Source organism: Hetaerina americana, unplaced genomic scaffold, assembly GCF_022747635.1.
Source record: "Hetaerina americana unplaced genomic scaffold, ioHetAmer1.1.p SCAF_4, whole genome shotgun sequence".
NCBI lineage: Eukaryota > Metazoa > Arthropoda > Insecta > Odonata > Calopterygidae > Hetaerina > Hetaerina americana.
The window spans coordinates 46,693,790-46,709,528 of NW_027286985.1; the positions used below are offsets into that span (position 1 = coordinate 46,693,790).

The 15,739-nt window shown below is 33.4% G+C and overlaps 1 protein-coding gene across 2 annotated transcripts in view; it reads right to left on the reverse strand.

Annotated features, from left to right (window-relative positions):
* Positions 1–320: 320 nt before the first annotated feature.
* LOC139691779 (integrin beta-PS-like) overlaps positions 321–15,739 on the reverse strand; it is a 73,017-nt gene continuing 57,598 nt past the window's right edge. For both annotated transcript variants that reach the window (XM_071589639.1, XM_071589638.1), the window contains exons 7-16: positions 15,307–15,405; positions 15,029–15,193; positions 14,302–14,457; positions 13,170–13,301; positions 11,575–11,814; positions 7,147–7,449; positions 5,984–6,113; positions 4,984–5,130; positions 3,633–3,772; positions 321–3,048 (exon numbers count right to left, since the gene is read on the reverse strand). In XM_071589639.1, the coding sequence (XP_071445740.1) occupies positions 2,983–3,048; positions 3,633–3,772; positions 4,984–5,130; positions 5,984–6,113; positions 7,147–7,449; positions 11,575–11,814; positions 13,170–13,301; positions 14,302–14,457; positions 15,029–15,193; positions 15,307–15,405 (1,578 nt within the window). In that variant the 3' untranslated portion in view covers positions 321–2,982. The remainder of the gene's footprint in view (positions 3,049–3,632; positions 3,773–4,983; positions 5,131–5,983; positions 6,114–7,146; positions 7,450–11,574; positions 11,815–13,169; positions 13,302–14,301; positions 14,458–15,028; positions 15,194–15,306; positions 15,406–15,739) is intronic.

Genomic DNA, 15,739 nt, shown 5'->3' on the forward strand with positions numbered 1-15,739 from the left:
TCAAGGATATCATCAATCCCTACAGCCTTATTTATTTTAATTTCTATTTATGCCATTCCTATTTCCAAAACATGTATGGCTCCCTAAGCTCTCCTCAGTTGCATAATATTCACTTTCTATGTCTAAGGTACTCATCTAATTAATATATTTGGCATTTATGAAATTTTTCTATGTCTCCTCACCTTGCCTCGACTCTTCCAATTTCAATGATATTCTTACTGCCGTAACCAGTCTTATTTAATTATTAGCAACCGATATTAAAAGGGATACCTATAAGTTAGAAATAAGAAAATCATTGAGAGACAATAAGACATTAAAAAAAGTTTGAAAATTCACTTATACTCATCAAAAAAACAAATTTCAGAAAATGCATCCAATTTTTAACGACCAGTTATACACACAGCACAAGGAACAATTTGATTACTGGATATATATATTTTTTTCATTACATCTTTATATTTTTGGTTTAAAAAATTCAGAATATGTATCAACTTTTCATTTGGGAACTGAGAAATGCTGGGAGGAGCTGGCAGTGGATGAAATACAGTACAATAATATAAAAAGCATAACATCAAAAATATGCTTATCTCTTAACCAAAAAACACCAAATGAATTGTTTTCAACCCTACTAAAACTTTTTATTGAAATATTGCAATGCACAAGCTTTCTCTGGCTTAATACCATAGGCACTCAGTAAAAAATGGTAGAAAAATTATCAACTCCAATGCATATAGTATATTGGATGACTGAAAATGAAATATTAAAAAAAACACACTTGTAATGAATTAAGATTTTCGAAAAATCCCAGAAAATTAAGGCACCACATTACAATCACATTTTCTCATTTTGTTTAAGTCTCTTTCAATTACAGTAAAAATGATCTTACTCTTTTTTACCGAATTTTAGGGTTATTTCATCCATTTCTACACACCATAACCCTTGAACAACAATATGTGCAATATAATGGGTTCCTAAAATTAATAAATATTAAAAATACATAATTTCTGAAAACTAAAATAAATCAGAATCATTTCAATCTTTATAATAGTGCCTCAGTTAGTTAGGAAAGCAAGAATAAATTTATGCCATGGCACTTCACTATTGTAAAATACATACTCATAAAAATACTACAACTGAGACAAATATAAATACCATTCAATTGGCAAATATCCTTTGAAAATTGATAACTGCTTATAAAAAAGATTAAAATTAGCCAATATATATTTTCATATTAATGAGATTCAACTATAATGACAGTTGTGAAAGAATTTTAAATCATTTCAAAATTCATTTTTAGAACCAGTACCTGAGATGTAAAAGCATTTTGCCTGAAAAATCCAATCAAACATACATTACAAATGTATTGAACATCACACCAATATATATGAATATATGGCAGGTGATTCTTATTTCCAGATTACAATGCAATTCACTCCCCAAATAACATCATCAGATTAGCACTGTTCCATATAAAAATAACTAATTGAATTGATGTCCACACACTATTTTTTACAATATCAAAAAATTATTATGTTTTAATTTTCAAAATAGACAGTGCAGCGCTCCTGATGCCATAAAATAACTTTACAGTTTTTGACGTTGTTCAACACTCCTGCAGATTAGCCCCACAAGAATTCCAATGTGCATGACACTCTCTTCAAATATGCATTGATGTAACCTATGTAAGCAGATAGCACAATCAAAGCAATTGATGTATACACCAAATATTTCGCAGTGAGGATAATCACATCTCACTTCTTTTGAAAACTGAATAATTATAAATCTTATAAAATAAAGCCAATGAAGACCATCTGTTAAGAACATTCATGCATATTGCATAAATTGAATGAGTTATCTTCAATGGGCCAATTTTATTGTTCACTCATACACAGAAGATATTATTTTTGTTCATCAAAATGTAGGCACTTAATGTTTTCATCAAAAACTCCTGAGAGTTTCAAAATTCTTTATGTTTAATACAACACCATACCTGGCAATGAAGTAAAAATAGGAAGACTATAACATTTGTTGGCTTACGGTGAATGAAATCTGGAAATTGGCAATGTGGAATTAAAGACATTGATAAAATAATGATTTTGATGTAAGATAATGACAAAGGAAGCTTTAAGGCTTCTTAAAGAATGGCAACCCACAGAAGGAGTATTGCAATGATAAAAGGCCAAAAAAACCCGTCTTAAGATATATAGTTCTATAAACCATGATAAAATCATCCTTCTGCAAGTAAAGTATTTAGCGAACAAGCAATGGCAAGCCGCCAAATACCTTTCAACAATATTTTTCATTATTTTCATCACATCATTCTTCAAAAATAAAAAGGTATATTTTCATTACTTTTCTACCTCATAATTTTTTCAGGCAATTTCAAGCAGTCAATTCGCAGTAAGCTAACATATAATATTCTCTCAATTTTCAACCTACTTTGTATTTCCTCAGTTATGCATTCATAATTACATATTTGGTGCCATTTAATTTCATCCACACCCAAGAATGAAGTCTAAAGAATAAATCAGATTTTGCGATATCAATGCTCAACTAATTGTACAGTCCTGGTTCAATTCATGACCAATTTTTCAGGAACCAAAAATGATCATTAATCGGGGAGTGGGTGTAATGGATATTGCACAATGGTTTTTATCCACCATGACATACTAGTAGCTGCCAAAACATAGAAGAACAATGTAAATAAAAATACCTCTACTTCATATTTGCCACAAAGTCATACGCAACTTCACACACCAAGTCCACACTATTTCTATTCAGTTTCTCTGTTTTTCTCAAATACTTTACAATCACATTTCCCCATGCTTACAATCACACGATAACATCCATGCTTGAAACTGAAAATGGGCGTAGCACCCTTCATCAGTACCAATGTGAATTATTCACATGTATCAACTTCTTGACAAGAGGCTGATTAATATGTCCAAGTAGCTGCTCTTAAAAATACTTTTAATGTACACCTCACTTTCCTGCATACGTTGGGTTCTTAAATGTTGAGGTTGCCTGCTTGTAGATAGGATTCTCACCCTAAAAAATGATTTAAAAAGAAATTGTACCAACTTAGTAGGTTTAAATCAAGTACTTCAATTGATTTTGATACTATTTGAATCATTAAAAAATGTTCCACCTATCACAGCATAATTCTCTGCAATGAACTATGCTTCATTATGCTTATAGTCCTGACACACCAACCAAGAAATTTAACATCATTGAAATATCAAAATTCCATCAGAAACCGAATCAGTATCTATTCTGTTTCAGGTTTTTGTTCCTTTCTCTCAAACACCATAATTTTACTGTCTTACACATACACATAAATTTTGTAATTGAATTTTTATGCGCAGTCAAAAGAATATTAAATTTTGTTGATGTACACAAGATATTTTATGCGTGATATTTTTCAGAAAAGTTGTTTTTACATTATTCAGTATGAAAACAATTCTATAGAGATCTTGTTTAATTAGGCAAAACTCCAATACATAGATATATTAAGTTTAACTATATTTCTTGGAAAATAGTTGGCTCAATCATTGAATAATATCCAGAATTAGTTACAAAATATGATGCTGTTATTTATGATTCATTTGCAGTTAAAAAAAAAGGGTACTTACTGTATCCCATTTTGCCATTTGTCTTTCTTTCTCAAATTTTGCAAACTCTCTTCTATCATGAATTGTAGTCAGCAATTTCCAGAGTAGTAGAAACAGCAAACCTATTAGCACTATAGCACCAATTAATCCCAGCACGATTCCTGAAAAAAATGGTTTAGAGTTACTTGCATATGTAACTTGTAATGCAAAGTCATTAGAGTCATGAGATAAAATTCCCATTTTTTTAAATTAGTCTATTACCAGTAATTTGTTTGGCTACATGATAGGCTCAGCTTCTTGAGTAAAATATGTTCTGCCATTCACTTTAAGATAGTTCTGTATTTTTCATGGAACTATCCATTATCCATCCATAACCAAGGCACCACTGCCTTTCCCTTCTCTTACCCAAAAAACCCCAACCCCCAACTCCAACTTTCTACCCTCCCTCTCCCTCCTACATAGCCACCCCCTCTCCTCTGTCCTAAGGGTACACATTCACCTGCTGCAAGTTAAACAAACTTTTACCTGATGATGCTGCAAGTTAGTGAAATGCATTCTAACTTAAAATAAAGTCTGTGAAAAATTAAAAACTCATTTAATATTGGCATCAACCAATCCCATGAAGTGAGGCCTGAAAGTGTTAAGTATAAAAAGCAACATAATTATAAACTTCTGTAAATCTTTATCTAAAAATTTTACATCCAATAGTTTCATACTCAATTTTCATAATTCAGTTTCTTTTACAGTCAGCTTATTTGATAACTAGCTAACTAAGATGTTTAACAATGAGTCACAGTACTTCAGGTAATAAAATATGGGCTTCCTATCTTCCTTTAAATGTGAATTATAATTCACTGCAGTATCCTTGCAGTGTAGTTTGATTTCTCATATCTGACATGATCTGTACCAGGAAGGTGCAGTTTCAAGGACCAAAAGAATAGTTTCACAAAAGTTTAACAATATAATTGCAGGTGCTATGAAAATTTGTCAGCCAAAAAACTCATAATAGTAAAATAAACGTATCCACGTTGAATTTAGAGTCTTGGAGCTTATCCACTTGGATGCAGGTAGTGGATAGATCTCAGCTGTGATGTAAAACTGTGCAATGAATGTGCAGTCCTGGGCATTAAGCAGCAGCCACAGATCTAGATGTCTCTATATTTATGGGTAAGCTGACGTAAGAGCCTAAAATATTCTATACATTTCCAATGATCTGGTGAGTGGCTGCTGCCAACTCTTGACAGTAATACAACCACTATTCAGAAGAGTATTTTTTAAACAAATAAAATTGGTTTGAATAAAATTTTGAGTGCTTTATTAGAAAAAGAACAAACTTCATTAGCTAGCTTAGATATTAAAACTCTTATCTCACCTAGAATAAAAACCTTTGGTGGACACTCTCTTTCCTCTTGTGCACGGACATACACTTGGCCCTTTTCATCATATGCATACACATATGCAAAGCGGCAATCATCTTCATCATAGTAAGGACAAAGGTATTCATCCTTATTTTCATCAGCTGCAAAAAAACACAAATGTGTTATTACAATCCATTTATACAAACTTTTAATAAACTAGGAAAAAAGGTGAATGGTTTTTCAAAACTTAAATCTTTGTTATTTGGTATCCTATGGGGATTGAGATGGCTAATATAATGGTTTCCCACCCAGAGGGTCTGGGTTCGAATCCTGGAGACGGCAGATCGTACAATAATTAATTCTACTCAATTTACTTTACTTCCTTAAATCTTTTGAGCTAAAAAAAATAAAGAGGTGACAATGGCCCTGTCTCATTCAAGTCATTACTAACATCACTCGAATAGTATAGGATTGAAATAACTAAAGGTCCATCCCATTTAGCGGTTTAAAATTACATTTTTCTTTTCATCAATATTTTGTCAAATAAATCCTTTTCTCTCAATACTTAAATATAAATTGTCATTTAACCAAGATGAATGTTTGTAACCTCTTCATATTCGCAAGATATCAACTAAAAATATCAGTTAATATGCACCAATTTAGAGAGAAGTTTCATCAAATGATGATTAGTATATTTCAACAAAAAAAAGTAAAAAAAGGTTAAATAAAAAGGAATGCTATGCATCACTTATTGATAAAAATATACGGAATTTACAACAGTTATTGTTTCAGGCGAAGGTTTCTGAAAGTGTCCAGATATTGAAGATCTAAGTCTTCAGGGATTTACTCTACGTTGGCCCATTTTCTGGGACAACTGTTTCACCAGCACTGCAGTCAGTGTCTTCAGGTCAGAAGGCTGACCTGAAGACACTGACTCACACCAACAGTGAAGTGAAGTTTACAACATGCACACTCAAATATTCAATAAAATAACTCAAGCACAATAAATCTTACCTTCAACAACATCCCAGACCGTAGGAACAAATGTACAATTGGCGGCACACTCCTCTTCTGTGAGTTTCCCTGTTTTATACACCTGACACTGGACACAATCCTTAAATTCTGCACAACGACCTGGGCAGGTCTGCATAAAAGAAATAAAAAGTTATCCACTATTATATTTCAAATTAAAATAATTAAGATTTTCTAAACATTTTCAAGATTATCTCATTACTACTTCATTTATACTCAAACATGAAGATTATGCTACAGCAAATTTTAAAATGACGTAAGGGGACCTCTGCAGTTTTACAAAATGAATCTTTTCGACTAATGTGATCCATTTAGTTCTTCAGATTCATTCAAGTGGGTAGACTTAAAGAGTAAGGACAAATAAAAATTGTAATGATAAAGATGATTCAAAGAGTGAATCAAAAGGTTGCATCTTTTTTGTTGAATAATAACCAACAAATCTTATAAAATATTGACAGCCTGTCAACAATATTGCTGACTCTTCTCCCAAGTACATTAACAAATCTATCCATATAGGATGCTAATTCAATGCCTTAAAAATTAGCCACATGTAGTTTTCATAGGTAGTTGGCTATTCTAAGTACCCAAAAGAGAGAAAAGCCAACAAAGCAATGGTAGGAAAATGACAACATTTTAGCCACATGAGTGCTACCAGGCCAACTTTTCAGTGATCAAATTATAACCTTGTATGCCATCAAATGTTAATTATATTCACATTTTATCAATTAATATCAGCACACTGGAAATTAGGTATGAGAAAGTATGAATTACAAATAATAAATAAAATTTTGCTTATAAAGTTCATGAATATCAGACAAGAGATGGCATTTAAATATTTACTCACCCAATTTATGCAAAACCATATCTTTGACGTGAAAATTATTTATCTAATTCTAATCGAACAGAATAAAATAGATCCCCAGAGTCCTCTTTTATTTAATTATCATCCTATTTTCTAGAAATAATGCATTGAATTTCACTTCCCTCAAACAATATGATGCTCAATATTCAAAAGACAGGACAAGTACACAAGAATATTGGCTGCATGATACTTAAGCATGCAACAGGAAAACTTATTATGGGAAACATGCCTGAGAAACCTGTAGATCAAAAATTTACCATACGAAAAACATTTAATTACTCACAGGGCATTTTTCACAAAATCTGCCAGAATAACGTCCCTCCTCTTCCTCAAAGCACTTGCAGGCACCACACTCGCATTCACCCTTGCCGGAGCAAACTTCTCCAACAGCTCCAGGGCCCCCTACACCTGGAGGTGTAATGCATGTCTCATTTGAAGAGCGGCATTCACAGGCATTTCCAGTCCATCCAGCAGCACAGTCACATACTCCACAGGAACATTTTCCATGATCTATGCCAGAGCAGAGTTCTCCATTGTGACGATCACATGAGAAGTTATCACATTCACAGAATGCTCCATATATTTCCTGTCAAAATCATAACATTTATTACAATACACAAAAGTGTAATTCAATAGTTATTATTATTATTAGTGTTATACCAGTTAGTGTAGGTTTTGGAAGGACACAGCCTATAAAATTGAACAACAATAAATTTACTTGCATCTCCAAACAAAAAACATAACCTGACATCTGACACTACAGGAAATTCTTCTTCATTTCCACATACTTCATTTATTCCTTCATTCCACTAAACATGCCTATCCTATCCCTTCCCATTCCTTGTTTGCCTAATGTTCTTCTATCTATCATAGTCTTCACCATCTCATTCCCAATCAAAATGCTCTGATCTCATCTTCCCTGCCTCCTTTGGATTTCTCCTAATATTACTTTCTCCTCATCCACCATTCCTAGCACTTCCTTGTTTGTTTTCTTTTCTGTCCATTTCACCTTTTCTATCCTTCTCCTCACCTGCATTTCAAAAGCCTCCAATTTACACTTATCATCTAACTTCAATGAACATGTTTTCAGGCCATACACAAAACCATGCTCCATAAAAAATTTTTGAAGAATCATTTCTTAACCTCCTTACTCCATGTCCCTCTCATCAATTCCTTCCTCCTGTAAAAGCTTCTTTACCAGATGAAATTCTTGTCCTCATATCCCAACTTCTTTGACCATTTTGGTCCATAACACATCTGAGATAGGTAAACTGATCCTCCTGCCGTAGTTTCTTAACTCCTATTTTAGCACCTAACTTAGCCTTCCTCTTTCTGGAAAACCACAGAACATGTTTTGTTTACATTTATTTTCTTCTCATACCTATCACACTGACTTGATGATTCACAAACCTTAACTGATTTTTATGAATTTCCTACAGATTTTTACTCCTACCTCCAGTTCTTCCAATGCCTCTTAAGCCATTTCCTCCATGTATACATTGAAAAGCACAGGTGATAATTAATTCATTCAAATCAAAACATTCAATACAATAGATTAGTTTATACAGAGGACTTCATTATGCAAGATTTATGAGAATGAGTTTGAAAAAGACTGCGGTTTACAGGTATTCTCCAAGCTATGGACAAGACATATTTCTAAGAACATATTTAGGTCTCCTTCATAGTAACTTGAATTAATAACAATAATGATGATTGAATATTATATTAACCATAGGTGGTAATATAGGCATTCTCATTTAGGTAATCACAGACTCAAAAAATCAAATAAAGCTGAAAAGAAGTGAGCTTATAAACAATGAGACTAGCACTTACAGGATGCAGCCACACAAAATTCAATTAGAAATCCCCATCATTTTATATATGTGGAGGTCACCATTGGCGCCCAAATAAGCTTAAAGAGCCACTATTATTGAAAAGGTACATGTTGGTCACCCGGCAACAGAAATTATTCAGTTCTTCAGGTGCCTGAGATCAACGGTATATGATGTACAATAGTGATAAAGTCCAACAACAGTTTTGCTACACCAGTGATGAACACTTACTCAAAGGCTTGTCAGGATGCCCAACATCAACCAAGAGACTTAAGAGCTCATTTTGAGGATCCAGGGCAATCAATCCGAAAATTGTCATCAGTTGTCAGTTACTATACATCCAATTGTCAAGGAGGACCTCCATTACCAGTCTTTGACAATTAAAATAAGACAGATACTTCCCAAAGCCACCAGGGCAAAGCGAGTTGAATGTTGCAACTTGCATTTATGTACATTAAACAATGCTGCTGGACAAATTAGATTTTTTTCTGATAAAAATAATTTAACTGTGGATGCTAAAACCAATCATAGGTACGACCACTGGCTTGCCCACGACCCTGAAGATGTCCCTGTCATTTCAAGAGGAAATTTCTGACGAAAGTTCATGTGCTAGGAGTTGTGTCCAGTGAGGTTAATTTCATTCCACCACATTTATTTAACGAAGGAGAAAATATCAACAACATAATTTATTTGTGTGTTCTGACATATGTAGTGAAGCTGTGGATGGAAACAATGCAATCTGGAAGGTTTTACGTTTTCCAGCAGAATGATGCACCAGCCTATACAAGTCATTTGGTGTGAAACTGGTTGTCTTGCAACGATATGTTTTGGTTAAAAGTATTCTAGCCTCCCAACAGCCCAGATTTTAATCCGTTGGACTACTATGTGTGGAGCGTGATCAAAAAGGCCACCAACAAGTCCAGACATCCAAACGCTGCACCATTGAGAGCCACTATTGAAATGACATTGGCCGATGATGACCCTGGCGCATTACAGTGGGCCTGCGAATGCTTCAGACTGAGAATAGAGACCATCATTCAAGCAAGTGGGGGGTACATTGAATAAATTTGTTGTTTATGATGATACAAACAATTTAGTATAAAAATTAAGTGTGAACTTACACTGGTACTTGGTACGGGATAAAAGTGCAATTCAGTATACTCGTTTTTCTGACTGACAAATCTATCAATTTCATTCCATACAGTTATTAATTTAAGAGGGCATTTTAAAACAATGTTTTAATTAATTGGCTTGACTACTGCACTATTGATATTGCACATAAAAAAGAAAGTCCCTAACCAACACAATTATTTGAATTGCAAGAAACTTAAAGAGCATAGACACTAATAACCCATTACTATCCTTTGCACCATAAATTTTGTAAGTTGACTTGTAATAAACTACACAGAAGGATTTCATGCGCAACAATAGTATTTTTTCAGTGTATATTTCAATTTATGATCATTTGCTGGATTCTTATGGATCGCTATGATCAGTGTGAGTTCAGGAAGAAGGCAAGTATGCTTGATGACACAGCAGTATTATTAGCAACTTATCTGTAACCTATAAACGTGTCAAACTCCTCAGGTTGTGGGTGGTGGATGGAGAGTCAGGATGGGCAGTGCTAGGAAGAGGAGTAATACAGGGATGCCCATTATCACCCATGCTTTTCAATTAATATGAAGTAAAAATGGTAAAATTGGCATGAGGGGAACTGAAAATAGGAATGGTAGGGAATCCATAAAGGAAATAAAGTTTGTGAATAATCAAGCTTTAGTTAAACAGTCAACCAAAGGACTACATTCAGCGCACATTTGGTGTAAGAGGTACAGGATGAAGTACTATGTACACAAAACAAAGGTTATGGGGTTTTCCAGGATGAGGATGGCTAAGTTAAACTTCAAAATATGAGGGAAAAAATTAAGAGCAGGTACAACAGTTTACTTATCCAGGAAGTGCTGAGGACCAAGATGGTCAAATTAGCATGGATGTCGGACATGGTCATGGAAGCAAAATGATTGGTATATATTGGAGGCTTCTGGGATATGGGTGTGGAGAAGGATGGAAAAGGTAAAATGGACAGAAAGGGAAACCAACAAAGACGTAATAGGCATGGTGAGAAAGAAGAAAGCATCGTTAAGGTTTGGCTTGGATTCCCTACCCTAATAGCAATGAACTAATGACTAATGAATAATATTTATTTATATAATTTTAAATAATTTCAGAACAACAGCCATGGAGTTATTATTTAAATTAATGACAATCAAGTGGTTGTTTGCCAAGAAAATATTTCCAGAACACCAACCAAATGTATACTCTTAAGCTATATATTTTCTGAATACTCATAACACCACTGTAAACATGAAAATAAAAAAATAATGCTTCCATCATATAAAAATTAAATAACCATTGAAAACACCACTAGAGTCACCCACTGCACACAAATGCAAGAATTTTATAGCATACAAATCATTCTTCTTGACCAGAATTCAAATTCAGATCCCTCAATTTTCTAACAAGTTCTTCAAGCAGTTGAACTATTAAGGCATTCTCTTATACTGTGATTTTCTAAGCACTCTACAGAAACAATAAATATTATTAATAGTAATGAAAGGTAATATTTTTGACCCACAATTAATTAAGTTTCATGTGAAATAACTGATGTTTAATATGCATTTTAAAAGAATTACGACCTAAAATATAAAACATTTAAAAAAGGTGTCCATTCAATATCTTTAAAAGGGTATCCTCAGCTTGGTTTTGGCTATGATAATGTCTCCAGTTCATCCACATTTTAACAACCTATGCACAGGCATTTTTAAAAGCAACAAGGATTTCTGTAATTACTTTTAAGTGCATTACAATAGGTAGTATATTACCTCATCTGGGTTGTCACGTTTGTTGCATTCACATTCTCCACATACACAGGTACCCCGGCCAGAACATTCCAAATCTGTGGTGTTGTCTGGTCTACAGCCACCTGATGCAGCAATGCTTGCACCCCCCTCTCCTGGCGCCCCACATTCGCACTGACGTCCAAAACGCAACTCATCGCATGAGCATACCCCGCACATGTACGTTCCATGATCAGAACATTCAGGTGCATTTTCTTTGAAGCCCTATTGAGATAAATGAAAAAGTTTAATAATTAATAACAGAATGGAGGTAAGATAATTTGAATGGTTATAATTGACACACCAAATTACTTAATATGATCTGAAAAGGACAGACTACATAATTAGTTCTCAGACCCCCAATGTATCATTAATACATATCTCTAGGATCAGGCTGTACCCTATATTATTATTTGTACATAATTTTCATAAAGATTAAACAGTGCATTTGTACTTAGTGTGGAAGAGGGACTTGACACTTGAGAAAAATGATTGCACTTGCGAAAAATGCGCTTGGCAAAGAAAACTTAATTATTGTAATCTGAGAATTCTCAAGTCACAGTCATTAAATACACAACCCGCTTAATGGAGAGAAAACCACTTTCAGGCTTTTAAAATCCATTTCTGGGCCCCTGGCTTGAAAGATGGATGAAGTGGAATAAATAGCCTAACCCACGGATATCCACCCTATAAGGAAACCCTGGCTGGGACTAGGGAGGTTAAAAGAGGTTTTAATTCACACCAATGGGGACACTGATCAGCAGAGTAATCTCAAATATCATCAGCACAACTGCACTATGGTCTAGTGTGGCATGACACATGCCCCCTTGGATATTACGACCCTATCCTTTATCAACTGTTGTAAGTTCAGGCAATATATGTTTTTCAATAATCAAGAATTATTTAAGATTCAATCATAGGAGAAATCCTGCTTTACACACCATTAGAAACAACATGCAAACAGAAAAAGGAAATGATCTCTTTACTTTGATATGTAAACCTCACATATAAATCCCTAAAGCACGTATAATCCAAATATTTAGGGCAGCGACTTTTGGTGAAAGTTAAAAAAGTTTAATATTTATTCTTCTACACCATCAATGCATTTAAGAAATATTAATATTCAGGAAATCATAGATTGTTGTCGCTAATTTCAGCCTTATCTGTATTTGAAAAAGAAACCCAGAAAGTCAGCAGACAGCTGTACTACCACTAGCCTACAATGAGTAATATATACATAGTTACACATGGGCATCCCAACATCCCTTCAAATTGTCACGTAGACCAAGAAAACCATTCAATTCCATGAAAAAAAATTGCACCCAAGTCACCATTGGTTCTTCTCAATGGGGAATGACTATTTTAAAAGTCTCAATCACTATGTCAGCATAAGGATTTCAAATTTTCTACCTTTATAAAACTATAGAAATTTATTTTAATTTAGATATTCAATAATGGATACAACTCAATGACACATCAAATTTATTTCCTTAATAAATCCAAATTTAACTAAAAATGAAAATTCAACAACAACCTTGAACATATTGTAAAACTATATTAACTTAAAGTACTCCACTTACTTCATTGCCAGGATTTTCACAAGGGCAGTCACAATGCATATCCAAGTCTACAATAAGGGACTCATTGATTCCAACAGGATAGATTTGGAATGTTTGTTTCCATTCTTCACGTTTTTCAGAGCATTTTGTGACCTTTAAAAAATTAAAAGATGATTTATCTTAAGATGAGGTGCACAATTTATACTTTGGCGTTTATCAATTTAATTGAAAATTAAGTACCATTTCATGCTACAGCCATTTTGTATATTAGTCACAACTTACTTTAAATGCTAAAATGTCATAATTTTCCAACCCAAAACCTCAAAGCATAGGTCGGGTCAAAAAGCTGATGCATGAACCATGGTAAAACATATACCTTAGTTCATGTAACAAGTACAAATATTATACATAAAATTACACATTTTATCAAATCCAAATTCTAATTTTAAAACTTTAAATTAAATTTTTAACGCATTTATAATTTCTCAAACAAGTTCAGTAAAAAAGATATTTGAGTAAACCTGTTTTTTTCATTAACTTAGCTAAAATGCATATTTAAATGGTGGCAGTAAAGGTATATTGAATTCAAATCCCCCTTACATTCAATTCAAGATTCAGACTTGAGGAAAAAGTGGACTATACCCATCTTTAAATTATTTAGGAAAATCACCACGGTTGTACTTTGTTAAAGTTTGTTGGATTTGATATTACCATATATTTAAAAAGCCAAATAATTTCATAAATCAACTATATATTGATTATCATTACATTTGCAATTCAAACAACACAACACTATTTGTTGGCAACTTCTGGACCACACTGTGTAGTGGAATTATTTAGCAACATTTAAAGGACTGGTATGGTATTTTTTTCAAATTACCAAGTACTTATCAACACCTTTAATGCATGTAAAACATTTTCTCATAGCCACATAAAACTGTGACCAATGTCAGACCAAATTTTCAAGATCAACTACATCAGGTTTATCATGCGAGCTACTAAACCTGAAAAGTGGTGACCTAACACCTCAGCCACACACCCTTATGACAACTTGCAGGATATTATGTACATGTATATGAAAAGTAATGAAAACTTTAAGCACACACAATGTTATAAAGAAACGTATACCAACCTCTACTACTACTTTACTCACCTCTATTTTTGCAGTAAAATTCACAACAGTGCCAACCTTCAACCCATCACATTTGCTGGTTTGCTTCATTGGACCACTTTCTAGGCAATTAGAATAGTACGTCACCTTGACTCCTCCAGTAGCATTGTCTTTAATCTCAACTGATGATGATATTTTCTGAAATTACCAAACAAGGAAATTGAAAAATATATCACTTAACGTCAACATCTAATACATATTAATGTAAAGAAAATATCAACAAGTTAAAAAGACTAAATTTTTCCATTTTATAAGGCACTCCTTTAATGAGCATAGTGTACGGCAATATTCTAATAAGCAAAAACGAATCAAAGTATGAGTCAATGAACTAGTATTTCCATGAATGGTACACGGTATTAACTTAAAATAATGACATGACATTAAACTTTTTAATAGATTAAATATGGCAGCTCCTAAGAAAACCAGCAGTATTCAGCAGTAACAACAGTACTTTCAGATACATTCAAGAAATGACCCCTAGGTCAAATATGAGGTCATCAGCTCAACTAACCAAACAATAATGCCATTGCCCATCAGGCAACAATGAAAAAAATAAAACATTGAATCATCCAGCAACAACTTGATGCAAAAATGTAAAATTGTTTTCAAACTCCATCCAACCTCAACATTTGCTTCATAGCCAGCTTAAATAGTATCAACTTTGAAAGATAGAAAAATACAAATCCTCTAAATGTAGATCGGCACTTACATCATATTGTTCTTGAACAAGTTCCACCACATTAGCAGAATCAGCTGACAATTGTCCAGAGGAAGCACCTTCAATATGATCCTTAAGATGATCATAAATGTTTATTTGCTCGGCAGTAACAGCAAATATTACATTGATTGAATTTGCTTTAACTTTGGCATTCAACTGGAAATGAAAAGAATTATTTTCATATCAAGAAAATTATTCCAATTATAGCATTAAAAATGAATAAATAAACCGAAATTGGACCGAAAGAGGCCCAGGCAGACAATACTCACTTGAGAGATTGAAGGATAATCTTGGAGAGTAGAGTGAGTGTATATTCCACTCTCATCCAAGTGGCAATTTCCATCATTTGGTTTAACAATTCCTCCAAGCTTAAAACAAAATGAAATGAAAGCATTAAAAATTCATTGTCTATGACATAGGTCTTCACAACAGAAATAGGAATATTGCAATAATTGCATTCTCTTGCAGTTATTTTTATCCCTAATCGATAAAATAAACAATAAAAATGAAAAATTTAATTTTTCAACATTATTACTTCAACAGAATGAATCACTTCATGCTAATAACTATCCACTTGTTTGTATAGGAGGAATTACATGTGTTTCCTTTGTGAAGCAAAAAAGACTATCTCAATCACAACTTATATCCATATTTCCATCGACCTTCATGAATCCAAGTTGGGTAATAAAGAATTTGTTCGCC